The following is a 24,844-nucleotide window of genomic DNA, read 5'->3' as shown; positions in this document are numbered from 1 at the left end:
GTATATCATTGTGATATGCTGATAATAGCATATCACAATAGGCTGTGCAGTGGAAGTAGTTAGGGGTTGTGAAGTCACTTACATTACTCATCAGAATAAGTTTATTAACAGCACTATGACCAAAACAATTGCAATACTAACAATTAAAATGTGCAAAATAATGATTAAACCTCAGCAGAAAATCTTTTAAATAATGAATGGATGATAGGCATTGGAAACCACGTAACTCCATTTTCTGTGAAGACCTTTTGAGTAACCAGTAACTTCACAATCAAACAGAAATTTGAGAGTACATGGACTTATTTAGTCTGCCTATAACCATATATATATATATATATATATATATATATATATATATATATATATATATATAGTGTGTGTGTGTGTGTGTGTGTGTGTGTATGTATGTATATCAGTTTTCACTTCTCTTGTAAAATTTAATAAAGTGGAGTTAAGAGGTTTCCATTGCCTACCATTGATATGATGAATATAGCCAAATCCTTCGTTAGAGAAAACCTTATGGCAAATAATAAACAAAAGTGTACAAATGATAGGATTAGAAACTAACAGCCAATCAATTACAGAATTAAGGGTTTATTAATTTTGCAACTCGTTGGCAGATATTTTCCAATCCTGTCAAGTTTCTATGTACACCACTGCTGAAGCATCGCCATGTTTAAAAGCTTAAAGCCTTCAATGCCTAAAATGCTTGCTAAATCAGTGCAGGTAACTAGAACAGTTTTTATGAGCAACTAAGGTCAGTCCTGGTAAGATGAGGCAACCAAGGAGCCACCAGCACCAGCCATAGGGGGCCAAAACTTGTGAAGATGGCTTTTACATAAGCCAAAATTCGTCAATAAAGATATATTATAGTGATATTGGCTGTTCATTCCAACTTAAACTAAAGTCAGTGCCTATTATTCACACAATATCAGTTAAAATATGCAATGAATAGAACAAAATCTTGAGGGTGGAAGGACACTACAAGTGATACCAAATAGTTACATTTCTTGGGGCCAAACCAATGGATGTGGATCCACATGTGCTAGATAAAATAAATAATTAAATGAACAAATGGTCAAATGTTATAAAAATCACAGAATAAATACTATACCATAGACCACAGAACCAATTGAAATTGTACTCTAGTGTGCGCTAGTTGCCTGTTATTTTCCAGTCCTATCCTTCGTACACCACTGTTTGATATTTGCCATAATCTTCATTAATAGCACAGCTGTCAAGTTTAGCTGTCCACACAGAACCAGCTGTATACAAGTCAGTTGTAGCAAGATCAATAACTGGTCAATTGATAAAGAATAGCTGCCCATGTAAGCTCTGTAGCAACAATGTCTGCTTTACTTCTTGTGAGCACTGTTGTCTGTGCAACTGGCAAACATAAACAAATTTGCACTTGACCTTAGGAAGATAGACACCACACAAAACACATGCTGTTGCTGTCTGTACTCTGTCCAAACAGCTAGGAACGGACAGCCAGGATTCCAAGACTGTACCAACTCACTTGTCTTCCTTGCCTTTGGACCTCTATAATGTTATCAGTCACCCAGCTCCACAGGCACACACTATTGTACTATTCTCCAACAGACTTGGGACACTCTTCTCAGAACGAAGACAACACTGAACAACTTGTTCTTTGTGCACTCAATGTCATTATAAATTGTTGTCAGCCAGCAGCTCCCTGCAGCCCTGGCTCAAATCTTCAGTTGGTCCACTGCCTGCAGCAAGACTCCAGCAACAGAATCCTGTGGAACCAAAATGTCAGACAGTACACTCCCAGTGCATCCAGTGCTGCTATCATTATGCTGTCAGCCAGCAGTCATCCAATCTTCCCAGGTGCTAACTTTTGACCTCTATACTCAGGATCCAAGCACTTGGGACTCACAGCTTTAATGCATTCAGTCTGCACTCAGAGTGTTGTCAGCCAAAAGCTGCCCATTGTGTACCCTGGCACTGGCCCTTAAGTTTCAATGGATCTGCTGTCGACAAAAACTGTGCTTGCTTGCTTATTGACACTGATGACACTGTCCATGGCTGCTTTCCTGTTCTGTACACTGTCTGTAGCAGGAAGCTGGCATCTTCAGCCTTGGTGCAACCTGATAAGCAGGGTGGAAATTAAACTGTGCTGTCCAGCCATGGCACAATATGAACTGTGTTGCAAAATCATTTCACAATTGGTGTGAATTCACTGGAGTAGTGCACTTTCAAAATATTGTAGTAATCATTAATATCTTCATTAGTTGCATATGCATAACATTTCAGGATTGGTCACAAATGTTGTATCTATGAAAAATCTAACAAGGATCCTGTGAAACAATCTAGCCCACATTTAATTTCCTCTCTTGTCTCCCTTATTTCTGTTTTAAGCATACTAATGTTTACATGTGTCTTGCTTTATCAAACAAATTGTTTTATTACGTATTTAAATCATCTGTAGTGTACATACTGCACAGTAATTGTACAACTTGGGCATCCACTACATGCAGTTTACAGTTTGGTATTTAGCAAGCCGTTGTATGTCCCCAAACCAATCAGTGTTATATTCCAATCCCATCTATTTAAATCAAAGGGTGGAAATTATTGGCATGTAAGACAGATGGTGGCACTGCTAAAACTTTCTGACTGGTGTATGGCTGTTTTTCTCCCTTCATATATAAATCCCATTCCATGCCTACATTGTTTCAAATATAGTACTTTCCCAATAACTGCATGCTCCAGCACCTGGTTCTGTCTCTTCACTTGATTTTTTTCTTGTGTATTTTTGGTATTTTCTGCTGTTTAGCTTATAGCTGTTGCTCTTCATGTTAATAACCCTAAATACCCTAAATCAGTCCTGTCAGTATGGTAATTATAAATGTAGTAATTCCACCAGATGACTTCTGAGATCAGCAGAGCCCATGAAATTTTAGCCTATCTTATTGTTTTCAGCTTCAGGATGCATCAAGTGCCTGGTAATAATCAAATGTGTGTTCTTACGTCATCTTGGGACTTTATCTTCTTCAGTTCTCAAGTGGCATTCATAACATGTTGGAAAAAACTTCGTTCCAGTGCCCAACTTAAGTTTGGCATGAATTGTTTTATCAATGATGAGTGCTGCTACTTTCTGCTCTCTGCCAGTGTCGTCTCCCACATGTTTGCTTAGGTTTATCAGCTAAAATTCAATGTCCAGTATGGCTTTCTGCGTTTTCCTCATTTGTAGCATAAGCTGTATCCTGGTCCATGCAAGCTACATCACACATTTTAATTCCATTGTTGTCACATGCAAGAGCCTTCTAGAAGATTACCTCTGCCATGTATGATGCAGTGCCTGTCATGCATGCTAAAATAATCCAAAGTTTTATGGTATAAATCTGACATCAAAGCTGTACTTTATTCCCATGCCATCTCATGATGCTGCTTCTCTGTAAGTCTTCAGTCTAGAAACTTGCAGATACTATGTTACTTCTGTAATCCTTTAAAAATGTATAATTTTGGATTTGTCCACTGCACCTTGGATCCTGTGAACATCTCGGCCAACTAGTTTGGTAGTTATGATTTCTCGAATGCTCCCTAGTATTTGGAAATATGGACAAAATCACCTTCACTAAATTTGTTTTCATGAACCAGCCCTTTCATTTGGCTACTTATAAACTGAAAAATACTATTATGGAACACCTGTTACTGTACATTTATATTCTGCTTTCCTGCATCATTGTTCTACATTTACTATTAATGTTTTAATAGTATTGAAAAACTTTGTTGTCTGGCATGGGTATTTCTATCTGCTGTAGGAAAGGAATGCTAAATTTGTTAGTGTCTTATTAGAATGCAGTAGTATATGGTGACATGCCACCTAGAAGGATTTTCAGGAATGATTAGAGGAAATGATTGTGAATATCATATTACATGTATTAGATGCTAGGAATTTCCTTTCTTGCTAATAGCATTTGTGGGATAAAGTGCATAATTGGTACGTTTCTTTCCCTGAGTGAATTGTTGGAGTTCTTTTGAAATTTATTTGCATGCAAATAACTGTCACATGCTGCAAGTTTGAAAGTCTGAAAACAGCATAATAGAAGTGCAGTGTGCAATTTATTAGGCAAAAATTTTAAACATGAGCCTATAAAGAGTGAGAGAGAGAGAGAGAGAGAGTATAAAATTTTGCTGGAGCAATGCATGGTAGCATATGTGGAATTCTATTGTATGTTTAAAGAAAGGAACCATTCTTTGCATACTTTGAACACCCTTGATATTAAGATTGGGTGCCCGAAGCCTATCAGAAGACTTTTAGCTCTACCACCATGCAACATTTTGTGGTGATTGGAGAAAAAAATGTAGACACACATATGGTTTAGCAGTACTTGTAGGACTTGGAAAGAAGAAACTATTTCTATCGTCTAACTTCTGTGAGACGAGCAATGACGATTTTCAGTTCCTAAATAATGGAGAAATTGTGTTAAAATGGCAGCATACACAGTGTGGATAACATTTTAAAAACTGACTGAAGTGAAATTTTTGTAAGATACTTTAACACCTGGTATAAAATGAAAAAAATTATTATCCTTCGATTCAAGCCCTATAAACAACTATTTAATTAAAGAATTGACTTAAATATGTTGGAACAATTGTGGTTAAAGTATTTCAGTTGAACCATACCTCTGTCAGTAATGTTATAGTAACAGAGGAAGCTATATTATTACTTGAATGCTCATATAATAGTTACATCACACATTTACAATATACGAATATATGTGTGTATGACTTTTCCTCTGACAAACATTTCATCGCAGCATCACATGTGCATGAAGTAGCGAGTGATTACCACACTGTAGTTCATCAGCAGATGATGTCTTACATTGCTCCATAAAATACCTGCAATTTAAGTCTGTGTTTTCATTAAAATTACTAAAGGAAGTCTATAAAACAAAATGACAGATAGCGTATGTCCTTTTGCATGTGCTCGTATTTCGTAACTGCTTGTATTCTCAACTGTAATTTGCAATTTGCGTAAGATTACTTGTTTCCTTTCACGCAAGGACACAAAACAATTCCTAAGTGGCCATTCCCATTCTTGCCAAAATAGGACTGATGTTACATAACAGCTACACAATGTGACTGCATGTCCAAAGTTTTGTAAAAATATGGAATATAATGCAGACCACAATTGCCATTGAGAAGTTTTAGTGAATGTCCAAGGCTACACGCAGTTGTTTGAAATACTAGAATAAGGAACACTTACATAAAATGCTGTTGCAGTTATACGGTATAATTCTGGTACAAAAGTTGGTTCTAGCTGGCTTCCATCGTCACTTTGCATACAGAAATGTACAGCTGTGACCAGAGAGCTTTATATATTTAGACTCCTAAAGAAAATATTACTATTAGCCCATGCACACTACTGAAATAATAGAAACATGTGACATTAACAATATGTAGACAGACTTCATCCGCTGAATAGTGTGTGTACAAATACATGCTGTTGTATGTGGTCATAACAAAACAGAGGAATGTTGGCTTGCAGGGTGAAGTTGTTAAGTATTTGATGCCATATAGTATAATTTCACGGTGAAAATCGATGGTTTATAATACCATCCACTTCAAAAATATATCACATACAAAGGTAGGCATACTTGATGTTCTTAGACCTTGGACGCAACACTTCAGTGATGAATCTGTCACCAATTAGTTATCTGCTTTAAAGGGTGGTGAGGGCGTTTTGATGACATCACTGTGTGGTAGTCTGCAAATCAAGTGGAACAATGTGTGAAAAACTGTGTTGCCAGAGAGACACGATAGTAATATTGTAAGTTTATTTATGTTGTCACTGCTGCCAAATACTCGAGCACCTGCTGTTTTTGTGACCATTTTGTTGAAACGACCAAATAGCACAATGTAGATTGTAAAAGTCTAGTGCATCGACGAATGGCGTGAACTTGAAGCTCCAACGCAGTGTTAATATAGTGTGAGTGGTTCGATAAAGTGCAGTACAAAGGCCTGTTTTCCATCCAAATAACTTCCGACGTTGGTGTTGATACAAATACACACTAAAGGCGCTTCAGTCTGGAACCGCGCGACCGCTACGGTCGCAGGTTCGAATCCTGCCTCGGGCATGGATGTGTGTGATGTCCTTAGATTAGTTAGGTTTAAGTAGTTCTAAGTTCTAGGGGACTGATGACCTCAGATGTTAAGTCCCATAGTGCTCTGAGCCATTTGAACCATTTGAACAAATACACAGAATGACGGCTTTTTGATTTATGGCCCGTAATGACTGACAATTTGCCAGACTGACACAGTATTCTGTATATCCCAGCCCTTTACAATCCTAGATAGTACTTTGCCAAATCGAAATGAGCACACGTTTTTGTCGGTAGGTGGCAGATCAGTTTGACCATGTTTCTTTAAGATTACGCCTAATTTCGATGAAATATTGCCGGCATAGATGCAACAATTCTCGAAGAGGGTACTAAACTCTACACATGTCGATCATGTAGAGCCTGACTTTGTGCATTTGTCTCCAAACCAATTTTTGATTTGCAATTAGCGATATGAACCAACAATCTCCAGTGCAAAACACTCACCTGAAGATGGCTGAACGGTTGTCAGCCGAAATTCATTGCAAGAAGGCTTTGACATCTGGTTGCAATCCCGAATCTTCAAGGAATATTCTTTACACAGGAACATTTCAACAAGCACATCTAAGTAATAGGATGTCAATCTCCAGTGCTAAACTTTCGGCTGAAGATGACTGAATGGTTGTCAGCCGAAGTATTATGGCGATGTCATCCAGCTGCAATGAAAAAATTATCAGTTGCAGAATAATCACTTGCATTCAGATTTAGGACGGAGGAAACGGCTTTCTAGTGAGACCATTTCTTTAACATAGTAAAGCTGGAAATGGAATTGAGATCGGCTTTTTCTGAATGAGAGGATAAAATGTCACCAGTTTACAGCTTCAGTAATTCGGTCTCGGTCTGAGCTTCGCAACCTTTTTCAGTCCTCTTAAGGGGGGAAACCACATTAGGAGGCTGTTTGACACTGATTTTTTGGGACTTTTTTTAAGGGTGGGAAGAATTAATCAGAATTTAATCAATTTTTGACATGATATCATTCACATTTCGTACAGTTTTTGTGATTTCTTGAAAATAATTTCAGCCAAAAGTAACGAAGTTACGCTGTGATGTCCACTAAAGGTTGTTGGTATAGTTCTCCAATTGCGTCCAGTGTAGCCATTCCGATTTTCATCTGAAATCAAAAAGGTTTTTATTTTAAATTAATAACTTATTTTCTAAGAATATGAAGTTCAGAGCAATTGAAAATAATGAAAATTAAAAATTTTGCAGGTGTTTGAACAATTCACTTCGATTTTCATGATTTTTTTCTCTAATTATGCAAAGAAAAATACCCTTAAGTCATGATATCACCTCACAACTTGGTTTGTAACGCCGGAAATGCATATCCTCCTATTTCCATCTATTGTACTATTATTTTCTTTCCTTGCTTTGTTACCTCAAGATATGACATTTCTGTCTCTTTGTATATTGTAATTGTTTTACTGTTTGTATATATATATTTATGCATTTATGTCGATGTATAATTGGTTTGTTTCGTAAATATTATTTGTATTTTTACGCTGGGTCTTGCCTAGGGAAGACTGCTATCGAACGATTACGTCGATAGGTCGTGTGAAGAATCAAAGTGTGTAGGATCTTTGGTAGTGTTAACTCTGCCGCGTGGAGTGCGGGCTGAGCAGGAGGGGTGAGGCGGGAGTAGCGAGTGGAGCAGGTGTGTTATGTGACGCTCCCGCGAGTTGCCGCGCTTTCGGGGTTTGGCAGCATGTAATTGCGCTCGGCTTGCGATGTTAGTTTCTGACATGGTGTCGCGGACGGGAAACATTAACTAGCGCACATCAAGAGCCCGTTTCGTCTGGTGACCGTGTCGAGAAGAAGGCGCGCCAACATCCAGCTTCTGCAACAGCGACGGCCGACAATGAGTGACTGTCGCCACCTCCTCGACCGACGGCTTCAAACCTTCAATCAACCGACAAGGAAGACTGGACGCACGTAAAGTTTTAGAACTGTATGGCAGACCTCAGCTTTTCAAACTGTTCCATTTTCGTCACTATAATTACAGCAACTTAGCATGAACGTTTGTTGCTCATTGTCCCAATTGCATTACCAAGCAGAGTCCCTTCCTTTTCCGAAATGAACCCGAGTGTCGTTGAAATTCAAACGCCAGCATTAAAGTAATATAGCTAACTCGTTTTCACTGCTTTAATTTCAAAATTCGGTTAAAGTATTTATAGCTGGCTACACTATTTAGATTACACAAGCACAAATTAAGAGTGCGAGTTTTGTTACCATATTTTAGCTTACCTGTGACTGCAGCTCAGCTTGGTACGTACTAAATTTTACTATTGTTAATTGTTCGGAATCATTTAATTCAAGTTCAAAGTTAAATCTCTTATTTCTAAATTGCGTAGATTCAAGTAGTTTTTGAAATGATTGTTGAGGTAGTCCAAGACTAACCGTATTTTACTGAATTTCGATGTGCTTCAGAAAGAAAGCCCACTATTAACTTCAGTCACTAAATTAACTTTCGATTTTCCGGTTTTATTAATTCTTTTGCTAAATTAAGTCAGGGTGTAGCGAAATTTATTACTTCTGACAAACTTTCAGTTTTCACACTACACGTGTCAACCTTCAGTTGCCACGCTTCTAGTGCTAATTATATGTGTAATAACCTTTCTTTTTCAGTTACTATAGTAATTGCCCTTAGGACTGGCGACCGTGATTTCCCCCAAATCTCAAATACCTAATTACCGCTAGTTAATTGTTAACGTAACGGCTGCACATTTACTTTCTTTATTAACTTTACCCCTTTTCAAAATTAATTTCCACCAGTTTCATTAGCACATTTCCTTTCATCTAGATGTAACCCTTTCCTCCCTCTTTACCGACAGGTTAACTTCGGTGACGATTGCTTTTCCAAAACTCCCATTAGGTACACGCGGTTTCATTTTTCACTGTCATTAAGGTCGGTAAGTGAGGAGGAGGTTACAGGTTCATATAATTCATAATTTTATAAAGAATCTTACTATAAATTTTCATAATGATCTGTTCTATACTTTTTGAGTTTGATTGCACTCAAATGTGAAAAAAGTCATTTCGGGGTAAAAGCGTTAGAAAAACAAATTCTCGGAAACTAGAAATTCAAGGAAGTGAACAATAATGTAAAATGCCTACCGATTAATCTGCGATTCCAGCAGCATACAGTAATCCTTCTTCCTCATAGGCTTTCCGAGCTTTTCGACCTTCCTTCCATTCCAATGAACTACATCGATTCTGCCGGCTCCCTCACTGGTTATCCATTTGTTCGGCATAACTGAAGCTTTGCGTGCCTATTACAATTCCTGCTTCGTTCATGACCATGAGAAGGGATGAATTTCCTTCATTGAATAAGCCCGCTGCTAAATATGATGCCAATTCAATGACTTTTAGTCTGGAGTCCAAGTGTTTAGGAGCTAATCGCCAAATAAAGAAGTTAAAACTTTCATTCACATTTTGTGTGTGGCCACCCAAACATCTCTCTAGTAATTCATCCCTATCCACTCTAGAGCCTGTACCCGATGTGCGCTCGGTTCTATGCTCATAAAACCTAAACGAATGCAAATTTCGCTTTGAAATTTTGACAGCGTATTCTCGGATGGTAAAGCTAACGATTAATGCAATAAAAAATCGGAGTTTTTGAACCTCCTAATGTGGTTTGCCCCCTTACGTAGGTGTGCAGATGGAACCAAAAAGTCAAGATTACTGAAAGAATGAAGTTACACAGAAAAAGCCTAGCGTAAGAAATATCCATTACGTAAACTGGCTTCTTAAGGAGAATGTTGGTAATTATTTGATTTTTCATTACGGCTAAAATATACGTTAAAATAGCATTCTCGATTACAGAAATTTTCAGACAATCCGAAAGGATATTTTCTGAGAGGGAATACCTGTAGCATAAGGGTAGATACAAACTGAATTTACGGTACGAAGTGACAAAAGTATTCCTTGTTTTTCAAGTCACATTTACACAGACCATCAACGGAACAGGAGTCAACGTCTATGATTGCATGGAAGGAAATTTTGACATTGATGTCTGTAGGAAGAAGAGTCGTGTCACGTTGCTAACATTTGATGTTAACTTATTCAAACGGAGTTTGCATATTGACACTTTTATTCATTACGATGACATGCAGAAAAAAGCTTACGAATGTCATCTTGGTTAGTTTCTGGCCACGCCTGAAACGCACGCTGGGTCATTTTATGAACACTGCTGGCTGGAGCCTGATATGAAAGTATTGCCTTCACATTGCATCCCAGTCACCCTCTGTGGGTGACGGACCAGGGGCTGGGCACACATTTCTCAAGCTTTTATTTGCCAACCGCTGTGCGGGGTTTTGCACTATCCTGTCGGAATGTTCCACCTCGTTCTCCAGAACATGACAACAGATTTACTGTTCTCGTTACGTACTGGCGAGCATTCAGCTTTCCAGCTATACCATAACTACTAAATCTCTCCTGTTACATCGCAGCAGTTCGAGAGGTATGGGTCTCGAGAATCGCTACTTCCAGTGACCCTTCACCAGCTCGTCTATGGACACCTTATGACGAAATAAGCTCCACAAACAGCAGTGAGACTCTTCGCTGAACACCAGCGAATGTTGTTCAGTGCCCTATTTCAATATGGATCTTCACCCCCATAGATATCTCTGTTCGCGGCAATAAACAACACGTGGCAACTCGAGATTTCAATCCAGCTTCCAGTAGTCTGTTCCGACAGTGATACCTTCGCCCATGTTCCAGCTGTTGCCGTACGTCTATTTGTCAGACAGTACAACAGTTCTCGTCCTCGTACTGTTTCTTTTGAAATAATTCGCACTTCCTCTTCTTGCCACACTGTTTTCCTGACTCCATCTTGCCGCCTCTCCTTCTGCAATCTGTGTAAACTGTCGGTCCGATCACGCCAATATCTCGATCTTTCTCAAAGTCCGGAAAGTTATGAAAGCTTCACGCGAACGTCCTCTGGGCATGCTATGTTGCGACCTCCACCTGACAAGTTCCAGCGGGGTTAGACACATTCCGTTGCCGTCTAGTTCGCACACTGTATTTTATTTGTAATAACTGCTCTTTTCTGTGCTTCAAGTTCTCATAAGAATGAAATTTTAATCAACGAATCCCACAGGCATGGAAATACTGAGTGCGTTTGGTCACGTGTTCGTGGTGTAACACTATCTATTTCCAACATTGTAGTAGAGGATTTGCACTCGTGTGTTTACTTAATGTTTATTTTGTGTCTGCCTTCGTTACACATTACAGGGGTTTCAAGAGGTCTCAGATATTTTCTTAAGAGTTTCTGACCACTGATGTTTATTTGTTCACATATAAAGGTATAAAGGAATATCGTTTTTTGTCAAATACTGAAAACTAGCACAATACGATAATTAATGAAGCAACAGTAGTTTTTGAAAGTGAATAGGAAATGAGTTTTGTGCTAAATGTGATGCAACATGTGCTGGATGTAGGCAAAGAGAAGCACATAGGGAAGAAAATGTCACAGGAAGACATGCTACATTACTATACTGTATGTTACAGCTACGAAAGAGAAACTTGATAGTTAGACTCAAGGCATAGACGGACGCCACCAGAAGGTCTTTCATAGGGATAAACAGCAGGTAATAGCCAGAAATGTAAAAATCGTGCCTAGTTTTGAATGTATTAAAATAAATTGAAATCCGTGAAGAAATTCACGAAACCAACTAAAATTGGCATAAAGAACGACAAAGTACTTGACAAGCACACAGATTTACACATAATCAGTTCCTTTTGATCTTAAACATATCACGTCACAGTTCACTACTCATGTTAAAGGGTTTTCGATTGTATGATTAGGACTCGGCTACGTTCAACTCTACACATTACACTGCACTCAGATTTTATTATTATACACTGCGCAACAGAATTAAAAGATCATTTTTTCGAAACTACCCATTGCAACGCTAAAGTCTGAAATTTCGCTCAAATATGCGTATGTCTGTTGCGGTGCAAAAGCATGGCGCCCTGCGAGGTCACCCTCGGGCTCGACGCCGCTTCCAGCAGCAAGGTGTCGACACATGCGGAAAAAAGGCAGCAGCTCAGATGTTCATTCGACGCGTAAGACGGGTTAACGATGTCACATTGGCACGACATTTCATTACAGTTCTGCCCAACGCCACCATGGACGCATAATACGATCAGAAACTCGTGACACCTCCTCGTACCGACATTTCACGCCCAGAATTGAAAGTACGCGGTTTTGATATGAGTGGCTGACGAAAACATTCGAGACACGCCCTGGCTGAGAATCGGCACAAAAAGACCTTAGGTATGGCATAAAGGGCGGGGATGAAACAACCCATTTCCCTGAGGCGTTGATAGCTACACACTTCCTGATTGAAAACAACAGTTCGCAGAGTGGTGAGCAATAGGAAGACGTTCTTCGCAATCTGTGACATTGCTGCCACTCTCGGGCGTTTCAGCGTTATTCTAAGGACACTGTGTGTGGGGCAACATCCCCATCGAACGTAATCGCACCCATTTGGAGCGCAGCGCGATTTTTGCTGTGGTGTACGGGTTGGAACCACTAGGGATCGTTGAAAACGAAATTTGAAGGTGATCCGAAGCAGCAAAGGACGCTTATCTTTCTTCAGCACTCCTATTTTGCGTTCACCTGTGGCGTGATTGTGGGGGAATGCGACATTGACACATTTGTCACTAAAACGGCAAATGGTCTCTCTGAGACCCCCAGTTCGGTGAAACTGCCGCTGGTACTCGCCGACCTTTATTAAGAATTTTAAAATCGTGCCTATACAGACGGCACCAGGCACCTACAGGCTACATTGCTGCCCTTGCGCCTGATAGTAGGCCATCGGAATCGGACGGTGTCAAAGGTGTAGCCGATCGGCAAGCACCTATGATTACGTCACAGGTTCTGCATGTAGAGATGGATTTTTATAATTCTCAATAAAGGTGGCGGTTGCCAGCGAAAGCAGAATTTTGGTGAAATTTGGTGCCAATGCGACATCATTAAGTCACCTTACACTTCACATGAACTTCTGAGCTGAGGCCTTTTTAAGTGTGTCGACATTGCAGTTTGTTGCGTCGTCGAACCCGAGTGTGATGCCACAGGATGCACATTACAGAGGTGTATTGTAAGTACCTTTGAGAGAAATATGAAAGTTAAGCAGCCCAATAGGTGGGAATTATGGCGCTTCGAAAAAGTAAACCTCTAATTCTGTTGTTCAGTATATGTTAACATTAGCAGGAAGTGTCATATTATTTTAATCACATTTCATATTCGTATTGGATTAACCACATTTGTCCACAGCTCATGGTCTAGTGGCTAGCGTTGCTACCACTGGATCACGGGGTCCCGGGTTCGATTCCCGGCCGCATTGGGGATATTCTCTGCCCTGGGACTGGGTGTTTGTGTCTGTCCTTGTGTTGTCCTCACCATTTCATCATCCTCATCATCATTCGCGAAACGTGGTGGCCAGGAGGGGCATCCGGCCATCCCAAATGTGCCATAGCATGCTGACCCTGCGAAACTGTTAGTCAATCACATTTCACACTCGTATCGGAAAATTCACTGCCCAATATAGTGCCTGGAAACTGTGAAACTGACAGCACTAAAAATAACAATCTCTCGGTTGATATCCTACGGTTCTTCTATTACTACATGACAGCGATTCTGAAGAAACTATGGCGAAATGTTTGATTGTAGTGTAATACCCTTTCTGATCCATGTCAAATATCTTTGTCAAAAGAATATCACTAATATTTGATCAAATTTCATCGTCAAAGTAATTTGATAATGTAATACAGGCGTCATGGTATGGTCCTCTTACTGTGCTTAAGGAAACGCTGTGTGTGAAAGCATATAAAGTTTTACAGTACCAGGTGTAACGTAGAGTAGAGGAACAATTTAGAAACGATGGTTGTATCAGCATGACACTGGACCCTGTCATAGAGCATCATTTGTGAGGCAACTGTTTGAGTAGAATAATATTCCTGAAATGTGCTTGCCTGACCAGAGTCCGGACTTGAACATAATAAAAAACATGTAGGATGAGAGAGAACGTCGATTTTGCTCCGAACTACAACGTCCATCGTCACTCCATTCTCCAGTTTCGGCTCTCGAAGAAGACTGGGCTGCCGTTCCTGTAGACATCAACAACTCATTGAAAGTGTCTCCAGCAGGACTGAAGCCATCATAAAAGCCTACGGTGGGCACACCGCATGTTAATGCCCCCTAAAAGTGTCCGGGTACTTTTGATCTCATAGTGTGGTCATAGACATCAAGGAACGAATAAATCTTATTATAAAAATGTGAGAAAGTCATATGAGCATCTTTGCTGACTATATGTGAAAAAGACCTGTTTGGAATAAAGAAAAAAACTACCCGGTACATACCTTCTGACGTAAAACACGGTCCATGCGCTAGATTGACATGCAGAAGACTGATTACTTGCCGATACTATCAGTTTTTCCTTCGTGAGGGAAATGGAAAGAGGTATACTCACACTCGTAAGATAAAACACAGGCCATTTGACACTTGAATATTCGCCAAGAACTTCTCTCCCGGTAACAGTTCTTAGTTTTAATGAGAATTCCTGAAATTTTAATGAAGGTCTGTATGGACGAGGTTACAACAAATTTCTGCATATGTGTTAAAAAGTGTTCAAGTGTTAATTTACTAACTGTACAATCGAGGACATGTCTGCTAGGATCCTATGCCCTAATCTTCTGTGTGTTTATAGAAATATTCCACCGTTAACTTCCGGAATGGCAGTTTAGGATAAAAAAAGTCAGTTTGGAGTGTCGTAGCGGCCCCTTATGGTCAGAGGGCCCGCACAACCGCACGCAAGCTGGGTTGCCTACCCCCTTCCAGGAGCGCGAAGAGAAACATCGCCAGCGGACAGAAACAGTAACAGACTTTCCAAATAAACATGGGACTACTTCGCCAGCAACAAGTGACAGTGTTCCACCAATCAGAATTCCTATGACTCATGCAGCACTCCGCTGACCTAGCTTTATAAGCATGTCTAGATCGTCAGACTGGCAGTGTTACCATTCGCTAGAAACAGCTCCAGCCAGTACTTCCACCGGCCCTAGCATTGTATTCATTCGCCGTAGCATTGTAGTAGCATGTTGTATTTTGTGGAGTAGATTTTGGTCAGTATTTTCTTCTATTGTCTTGTTTCCTTACCTGGATTTCCAACACAAGATTGGTCGGGTTTTTCTGTTAGTGCTCGCGTTTAACACTTAGTGTATGCGAAGAAGGCGTTTTTCTTTAATTATAATAAAATGTGTTCAAATTGACTGTTAATTCTTTCCTGCCGACCGCAGGACACTACATGGAGAATCGTCAGCTTAGTGATATTGGAACAACTATTGAAGCCATCTCAAATGCAGTGACCAGATAAGACGTAAATACTTACTGATGGGTCGAAAATAACAGATATACAATAAAAGCACATGGTGCCACCTTTTATCCTTATCTCAGCGCAGAGTTCCGCACCCCCCACTCTACTCCCCCTCAGAACACATGGTGTTAACCACCGAAGCACTGGCCACCAGTTCGTTCGGTCGCTTCGATTGGGCTTCGTCTCAGTATCTCAGCTCCCCATGCCCTAGCAGTACGGAGGGGCAACGACATTCGTCTTATGAACATAACACAAGTGGTCGAGCTGCAGCGGTAAGGAACTAGACCCAACAAAAATGTTGCTTCACCTTGTTATTTACTTCAGGTGTGTTGTTATTGTATGTTTCGGTACCGATCGGAAGGTCGCCCCCTTACGTGGTTTGTAAACATACTCATTTACCATGAGCGCTACCTATGACTGTAATACCGCCTTGTCTCGATTGCAGCATCTCAGCTGAACGCAAAGCACGAGCAGGGACGCATTATAAGGTCTGTGGAACAGTGAGTTAACATTCATGCCACAAATGACAGTTGCGACAAATGATCAGTTTCCCATCATCACGTTACGTACAGAAAGCCTATCAGCCATAGTAGTTACTCAACTTGTGCACCAAAGACAAAGTGATTTGGTGCGGACTAGGAATCGGTTCCAATTGACAAGTTACATTGGGGACTTACCCCACACATGCCACCAAGTTAGACTGGTGCAAAGAATGATAGATATCTAAAAGAAATCGTGGGCTGAGTGCTCTAGGACTGAATTCTTCGAAGAGGTTGCAAAAGGTCATGTACCGCATCAAAATATTGAGAGACTATTTCATGATACGAGTCTCCATTCCCGATATCCACGAAGAGCACGATGTCGTACAACACAAATTCGTGGCCACCGTTGTAGATGGGCGAGAAATCATGCAGAATGGACGCCTCAGGTTTCGCGTCGGGAGTTTATGGGCGAAGCTCGGATATGTTTGTACCTAATAATCACAGACAACTTGTTTGGAGACAATCTGGTAATATCGAACACCTCCAACACCGTGGCCGAGATGTGCAACAAGATGGTGGTGAAATGATGTTCTGGGTAGCATTACATTGGGCCACCATACACCTCCGTGATTACTGACGGCAATCACTCTGCTCTACAGTACAGGGGCGAGATTCTGCAACCAATTGTGGGACCATATCGCCAACTTTTGGTTAAAATTTCATCTTGATGGGTAACTCGCGTGCTCGTTGTACCGCTCTCGTGAACATGTTCCTTCAGCGTGCTAGGATCACCACAACGGAGTGCCTTTCCTGTTTCCTGGAAATGAACCCAATCAAACATATGTGGCTTCGATTGAAACTAGCTATTTTTGAAGCAGACAATGACCATGACCTGTCCACGACTTCCGCAAACAAATGCTTTTTTTATTGCTGGTTTGGACACATTTGAAGTGAATATATAAGCATTATCCACAAAATTATTTTTTTTCTGCACCATGAATTAAAATATAAAGAGGTGATACAAAACTTTTGTCCCATCTCTCCGGTCTGTCAGCTCTCCTTAACGGCAGAAATCCTCCTGCACCCTTAATATTAACACGTTTGCTTCTAATTTGACCTAAGGTTGTTCTGACTTCTCTATATGGTGAGTTCATCGTTCAGACCACCGTTTCTATTTTTGTTTCTCCACATTTTTCCTGCAGCCGTTTCTCATTTGCGTCCCTCTAATCCCTGTTTCATTCCTGTCTTATACTGCTGAAATCCTCTATTTCCATGTACTTGTTTTCTTCTCGATCAATTGAAATACTTATGTTACCCAACGATTCTTCACAGTTACCTTTCTCACATCTGTATTTGTCCAATTTCTGTGATTTCCTTTGATGTAGATGTCCATTCCTCTTAAAATGAACTTGGTATTGCGGAATTCATGATCGCAGTATCTACAATCTTAAGTAACTTCAAACGCAACCCATCATTCTTCAGTAGTTCAGCATCCAACTTCTTTCGACATTCATCATTTTGGACGGGTCTCGTAAACTTCACTGGTCTTCATCATTGTGATCCGTGTCTATATCCGTTAGAGGTACATATTGCAATCTGGTATCTCGTTTCTGAATCTCTGTCTGACAATTATGTAATCCGGTTGTAATCGTACCGTCTCTCTGCGCCTTTTCTATGTGTACCTCCTCCTCTTGTGATTTTTAAACAGTGTATTCGCTATAACTAGTTGAAATTTATTGCAGACCTCGGTCTTCCTCTTCTCTCACTCTTAGTACCAAGTATTCTCATGTAACTCTTTCTTCTATTCTTTCCCATACTACCGTGTTTTAATTCCCCATTATTATTAAATTTTCACCTGCCTTTACGCACTGAATTACTTTTTGAATAACCTCATATGCTTTATCTGTCCCTTCATCTCCTGCTTGTGATGTCGATATATATAAGTGAAATACCGTTGTCGGCTTGCATTGCTATCATTTCTGATCAGAACAATCCTATCACTGAACTGTTCACAGTACCTCACTCTCTGCTCCACTTCGATTTTTCATGAGTCCTCCTCCCATCATCCCATTACCCCGTACTTGTTTGACCAGAAATCCGTGCCTTATTTCCAGTTGACTTCACTGACCCCACTATATCCAGATTGGGCATTTGCATTTCCTTTTTCCAAATTTCTAAATTTCCTACCATGTTCAAATTTTGCACGTTCCACACTTTGAGCAATAGAATCCTACCCTGTCGTTGCTTATTCAGTCTTTTTCTCATGGGTCTCCTCCTGCTTGGCAGTCGCCTCCTGGAGATAAGAATTGGGGACTAATCCGGAATCTTTGGCAACTGGATAGATCATCATGATGTCATTTCAATAACAAGCCAATAGTCCTGACAACACATATTGTCTTCAGTGCAGTCCCCACTGCCTTCAGCATCCTCATCTCGTTAATCATTATTGTCTTCCACCTTTTATTGTCTTTCCACCCCAAGTTCAAGAGGGTACCTTGAACTCTCTATGTTCTCCCGGTCTTTGACGAGAATTATTCATTATAACGAAAGTCTATGGGCGCCATTACTGAAGATTTTTGTTTATAAGTTGAACACAAGCTGGGATCGAACTGGTGTGCTGAAAGCTTTCACTACGAGCCGAAGATGCTAACGCTGGACCATGGGGTGAAATTAATTCTTGATAACCCAAAGTTTCCTTTATGGGTGGCGGAAGATACGATTCAGTAATCGATTGCGGTATAATCTTCTCAGAGTAACACTTGCAACCTACCTCCACAATTATTTGTTGAATACATTCCAGCCTCTTCCTGTATAGTTTTTGCCCTCTGCAGCACCCTCTAGTACAATGGGAGTTATCCCTGAAGTCTTAATACATGTCCAACTATCCTATCCCTCTTTGTTGTCAGAATTTCCATATGATCCTTTCTTCGCCTACTCTGAGGAGAACGTCCTCATTCATTACCATAAAAGTCCTCCTTATTTTCAACTGGATCAGAAGAGAATAGAACCATTGAGATTTGGTGACACCTCAATGTTTCTATTCTTTTCTGTTCCAGTTTTGCCACAGTCCATGATTCAGTACAATACAATTCTGTGCTCCCAACGCACATTCTCAAAAATTTCTTCCTCAAATTAAGGGTTGTAGCCTTCTACTGACCAGGAATGCCCTTTCTGCCAGTGCTACTGTGCTTTTCGTATCGTCCCTTCCAATTCCTTAAGTTCGTGTACTTCGTGTTCCGCCCCAGTTCTGATGTTAAATTTCTCGCTATTCTCTTTTCTGCTACTTCTCATTACTTTCGACTATGTTGGATTTACTTTCAAACCATATTCTGTCCTCAAGAGACTGTTCATTCCATTCAACAGATTGTGTAAGTTTGCTTCAATTTCACTTAGAATAGCAATCTCATCAGCGAATCTTATGATGGCATCCTTTCACCTTGAGTTTTAACGCCATTGTTGAACCTTTATTTAATTTCTGTCATTGCTCCTTCGATGTATAGATTGAACAGCAGAGGCTAAAGACTACATCCCTGCCTTACACACTTCATAGATTTATGAAGATGAACTACGAACCAAGAAGCTGTCAATTAGACGGAAGATAAAAAAATTAGGGTTTTTTTACCATACCTTCAGCGTCACTAGAGGTGAAGCACGATATTGAATTAGAGAGGGATGAGGAAGAAAATCGGTCGTGTCCTTTGCAAAGAAACCGTTTAGATATATCCCTTGAGCGATACAGGTAATTCGCAGAAGAGCAGTCAGATAGCCAGACAGCTAGACAGCTATTTCAACTAGAGATGGGGGATCCGCTCTTGAACTGATTCATAGAGTTGAATCTTTCAAAGGAGTGAACAATCAGTGATTCAGAAAAAAATAATGGTAGCTCCAAACGTTTCCCACGGCAGAGAGAGAGAGAGAGAGAGAGAGAGAGAGAGAGAGAGAGAGACAGAGCATATCAGCAGCGCCTCTGCTGGTCACAGCACAGTGCACGCCACACAACAAAGCCAGCGCCGGCCTCTGCCCTGCTTCTACCTTGGCTGCCTGCATTGGGCAGTGCCCCATTGGATTTTGTGTTTCACATATGCCGTGCCGTCTCTGTGCTTCCTCTGCCGCGTGCAGTGTCTGGCGCAGCTTAACTTCACATCGCACTCTGTCGGCGATCATTTCAGTTGCACGTCCTGCCCTCTGGGCAGTTGATACGAGCAGCAGGACAGAGAGCCACCTAGCGGATAACATAGGAACTACTTGCAACAACCTGCTCGCTAGGGAACGGACGATTTGTCTCGGAGCGGGTGAGTGGTGGCCGTTCACCGCTCCCCCCACCCTCGGAACTCGCCCGCTCAACGCTCACCCCACCGTTCTCGACTCTAGCCAGAGCGTTGAGCAAAGCAACTCAGGTGTCACTCTGGTCTCTGCGGTCTTAGCTCACGCAGTAATACAGCTCGCGGCTCGACCTGCTCGACTCAGTGCTTCTGCATTGGAGTTCGTCTCTACTGGATATTGTTCTTCGTAGTAATACCGCTGTGTATATTACATTATTATGTTATGTATACATCATTTGTTTTTATTTTATTTTTATTTGTTTAAACTGATCAGATTAGGTTCCTGACGACTCCTCTTACTATAGGATTTTTATTATGGACACTCGAATTTACGCTTTAATTACGAGCAAACCGATAAACGTATCGCAAAATGTGATACACCTATATTTTCCTTGTTTTATTCTGCGTAAGGCTATATGCAGCACTTTTGTTTTACAGTCAAATTTATATTTTTTTTTCTTATTCTGGTATGGATTTTGCGATTTTAGGCATCTTTGGAAGGAAACGTTTACTTTAAAAATATATGGCTTGCGATGTATTTGTATGAGGTTAATGAAATTTCAATACATTATAGCCAAATATATTGTTAATGTAAATCTCAAGTTACAACATTTTCCGATCACCCAAAAAACCACGATAGTGCAAAATAAATCAATAATCAAAAACTTTGTCATATCGTGGAAATTTCAATAAACAATACAAAATTCTTACTCATTATCTGTGTTACTTCAAAATAGGATCAAATAAGATCAAAATACAGGTATAGTACTGGAATAAACCAAGTTTAAAGGGCAATGTGTCTTCCATTTATTTTCTATTGTAAATGAGTGGTGAGTCATGAAAAAGAGCTAATTCATTTCAGGGAGTGAACAGTTCTGATCCGATCTCTGAAAAGAACAGTTTTGCCCATCTCTAATTTCAACCCCGGCATTCCCGAATGCGAACAGAGTGACACAAATATGCGAAGTAACACTGGGTTCCTTGGAAAGTCGAACAGTTTGACTGAAATATCCGTTTCTGCTGTTTATTGCCCTTAATCACTAGGCGATGATCACAGTGGGCTGCCTTCAGCTAGCGTGTAGTGGCGGAGTGTGGCTGAATGCGGGCGCTGGTGTCGGCAGGTGTTGGTGCACATGTCGACGGCGTTCTGCAACTGCGTGGTGCGCGACGCCGTGGCGGAGCGCGTCTACCCCACCAGCCTGCCGCCGGAGCGAGTGCTGGAGCTCGTCCACGGCCTCACGGACGCAGAGCTGGAGGCCGCCACGCCCAGGTAACCGTGCGGCGCTTCTCATGCCTTAACCAGCCTGTGCTGGAAGAAAATTGCACGAAATATTAAACAATCACTATACGAGATGCGACAATAAAGTAATGAGACTGATGTGAAAAAAATATTGCTTACCATTTTAGTCAAGATTAGTGTTGTCTCCTTCAAAGTAGTTCCCTTCTGATTGCACACACATTTTCCAGCGCTTCTGACATTGATGGTAACATTTCAGGAACTCCTCTTCTGTAATATCCTCCAAAACCCTCGTCAACAACTTTTTGGACAGCTTGTGTTGTTTGAAAATGGTGTCCCTTGAGCGCCGTTTTGACTCTTGTAAATAGAAAGAACTCGCACAGAGCGATATCTGGTGAGTAAGGTGGTTGTCGTAGTACTGAAATTTGTTTTGAGGTTAAAAATTGCTGTACTGACAGAGCAGTATGGGATGGCGCATTATCGTGATGCAGAATCCAATTATCAGCAATGTTGGCAAGGACATGGAAGAACTCTTTTATGAAGCCTTTCTAAAATTTCTTTGTAGTAATATTGGTTAACTGTTTGTCCAGGAGGCACCCACTCTTTATGAACAGTTCCCTCGGAATCAAAGAAGCACACAAGCATGCATTTGACTTTGACTTTGACACGCGAGATTTTCTTGGTCTGGGTGATCGCTTTGAGCACCATTGCGAACTTCGGAGTTTTGTCTCCGGATCGTACTGAAAAAACCAGTGATATCATAGCTCAACAATTCTGGATTGATTTCCGTTTGCTCTAACAGATCGGCTTCCAAATTTTTCCGTGTTTCTCGCTGCTGTGGTGTGAGATTTTTGGGGACCATTTTTGCACAAATATTTCTCATACCAAGATCTTCTTATTAGACGAACGGTTTCTCGACTCATGTTCAGTTCTTCTGCAATCATTTTCGCGGATAATCTTCGATCAGATTGTACGAGTTCGCGCACCCTGGTCAAGTTGACATCTTTCCGTGAGGTTGATGGTCGTCCACTGCGGTCTTCATTTTCAACATTCGTTCTGCCTTCACTAAACATTTTATGCCAATGAAAAACTTGAGCTCTTGACATAACCTCCTCTCCAAAAGCCTTCTGAAGCTTACCGTAAATTGTCGTAGCGTTTTCACCCAGTTTAACACAAAAAGAAATGTCATACCATTGCGTAATATTATGCGGTTCCATTTCCGTGACGAGAGACACAAACATGTGTCAACTCACAACTCACGACTGAGCAGTTGCATCGATGTGCCGCTTGGACTAGAAGCAGCTTATAGACCAAGGTCAAAGATATTGTGCCTACGCAAGCCTGCAGGGTTGCCACATCTTGCAAAGAAAATCAGTCTCATTACTTTATTGTCACACCTCGTACTTTTATTTCAATGTGACTTCTCATTAGAACATAACTCAGTGTTTAATTATTTGTCCATGACATGAGGAAGGGCAGCGAAAATCGTAAATTTCAAATGTATTTATCGCAAATCGATATTTTCATTGCTACATGAATGGATCAGGCATTAAAATATTGACCCACTGTCCTCAGTTGTTAGACGTTTTCCAATCTCTGTGTTCCTCTACAGCTGTTACCTCCTACAGCTCCCTCTAGTGCCGTGGAAGTTAGTTCCCGATGTCTTAAAACATGCCGCATAATTCTCTCCGTTCTTTGTCAGCGTACTCCACTTATTAGTGTCGTAAGCGGTGTTGCAGTGAAACTCGTAGCCGGCCGGGGTGGCCGAGCGGTTGTAGGCGCTACAGTCTGGGACCGCGCGACCGCTACGGTTGCAGGTTCGAATTCTGCCTCGGGCATGCACGTGTGTGATGTCCTTAGGTTAGTTAGGTTTAAGTAGTTCTAAGTTCTAGGGGACTGATGACCTCAGAAGTTAAGTCCCATAGTGCTCAGAGACATGTGAACCATTTTGAACATCGTTCCTTAACAGCACACCCAATTTTCAACATCCTTCTGTAGCATCACTTCTCAAACAAAAATTCTCTTCTTTACTTCTCCCACTATCTGTGATTCACTTGCATACGATATTGTGCTCGAAACATACAATACTAGCCATTAAAATTGCTACACCACGAAGATGACGTGCTACAGACGCGAAATTTAACCGACAGGAAGAAGATGCTGTGGTATGCAAATGATTAGCTTTTCAGAGCATTCACACAAGGTTGACGCCGGTGGCGACACCTACAACGTGCTGACATGAGAAAAGTTTCCAACCGATTTCTCATACACAAACATCAGTTAACCGGCGTTGCCTGGTGAAACCTTGTTGTGATGGCTCGTGTAAGGAGGAGAAATGCGTACCATCACGTTTCCGACTTTGATAAAGGTCAGATTGTAGTCTATCGCGATTGCGGTTTATCGTATCGTTGGTCGAGATCCAGTGACTGTTAGCAGAATACGGGATCGGTGGGTTCAGGAGGGTAATACGGAACGCCGTGCTGGATCACAACGGCCTCGTATCACTAGCAGTCGAGATGACAGGCATCTTATCCGCATGGCTGTAACGGATCGTGCAGCCACGTCTCGATCCCTGAGTCAACAGATGGGGACGTTTGCAAGACAAAAACCATCTGCACGAACAGTTCGACGACGTTCGCAGCAGCATGGGCTATCAGCTCGGAGACCGTGGCTGCGGTTACCCTTGACGCTGCATCACAGACAGGAGCGTCTGCGATGGTGTACTCAACGACGCACCTGGGTACACGAATGGCAAAACGCCATTTTTTCGGATGAATCCAGGTTCTGTTTACAGCATCATGACGGTCGCATCCGTGTTTGGTGACGTCGAGGTGAACGCACATTGGAAGCGTGTATTCATCGCCGTACTGGCGTATCACCCGGCGTGATGGTATGGGGTTCCATTGGTTACACGTCTCGGTCACCTCTTGTTCGCATTGACGGCACTTTGAACAGTATTACGACCCGTGGCTCTACCCTTCATTCGATCCCTGCGAAACCCTACATTTCAGCAGGATAATGCACGACCGCATGTTGGAGGTCCTGTACGGGCCTTTCTGGATACAGAAAATGTTCGACTGCTGCCCTGGCCAGCACATTCTCCAGATCTCTCACCAATTGAAAACGTCTGGTCACTGGTGGCCGAGCAACTGGCTCGTCACAATACGCCAGTCACTACTCTTGATGAACTGTGGTATCGTGTTGAAACTGCATAGGCAGCTGTACCTGTACACGCCATCCAAGCTCTGTTTGACTCAATGCCCAGGCGTATCAAGGCCGTTATTACGGCCAGAGGTGGTTGTTC

The 24,844-nt window shown here is 41.3% G+C and overlaps 1 protein-coding gene across 1 annotated transcript in view; it reads left to right on the top strand.

Moving 5' to 3' along the window:
* Positions 1–24,844, top strand: part of LOC126188424 (putative fatty acyl-CoA reductase CG5065) — a 132,037-nt gene that overhangs the window by 60,800 nt on the left and 46,393 nt on the right. The window contains exon 4 of the mRNA XM_049930058.1: positions 21,425–21,573. Coding sequence (XP_049786015.1) covers positions 21,425–21,573 — 149 coding nt within the window. The remainder of the gene's footprint in view (positions 1–21,424; positions 21,574–24,844) is intronic.

This window comes from Schistocerca cancellata, chromosome 1, assembly GCF_023864275.1.
Source record: "Schistocerca cancellata isolate TAMUIC-IGC-003103 chromosome 1, iqSchCanc2.1, whole genome shotgun sequence".
NCBI lineage: Eukaryota > Metazoa > Arthropoda > Insecta > Orthoptera > Acrididae > Schistocerca > Schistocerca cancellata.
Note: the sequence above shows the minus strand (reverse complement) of the source record. Positions and strands in the feature narration are given on the sequence as shown.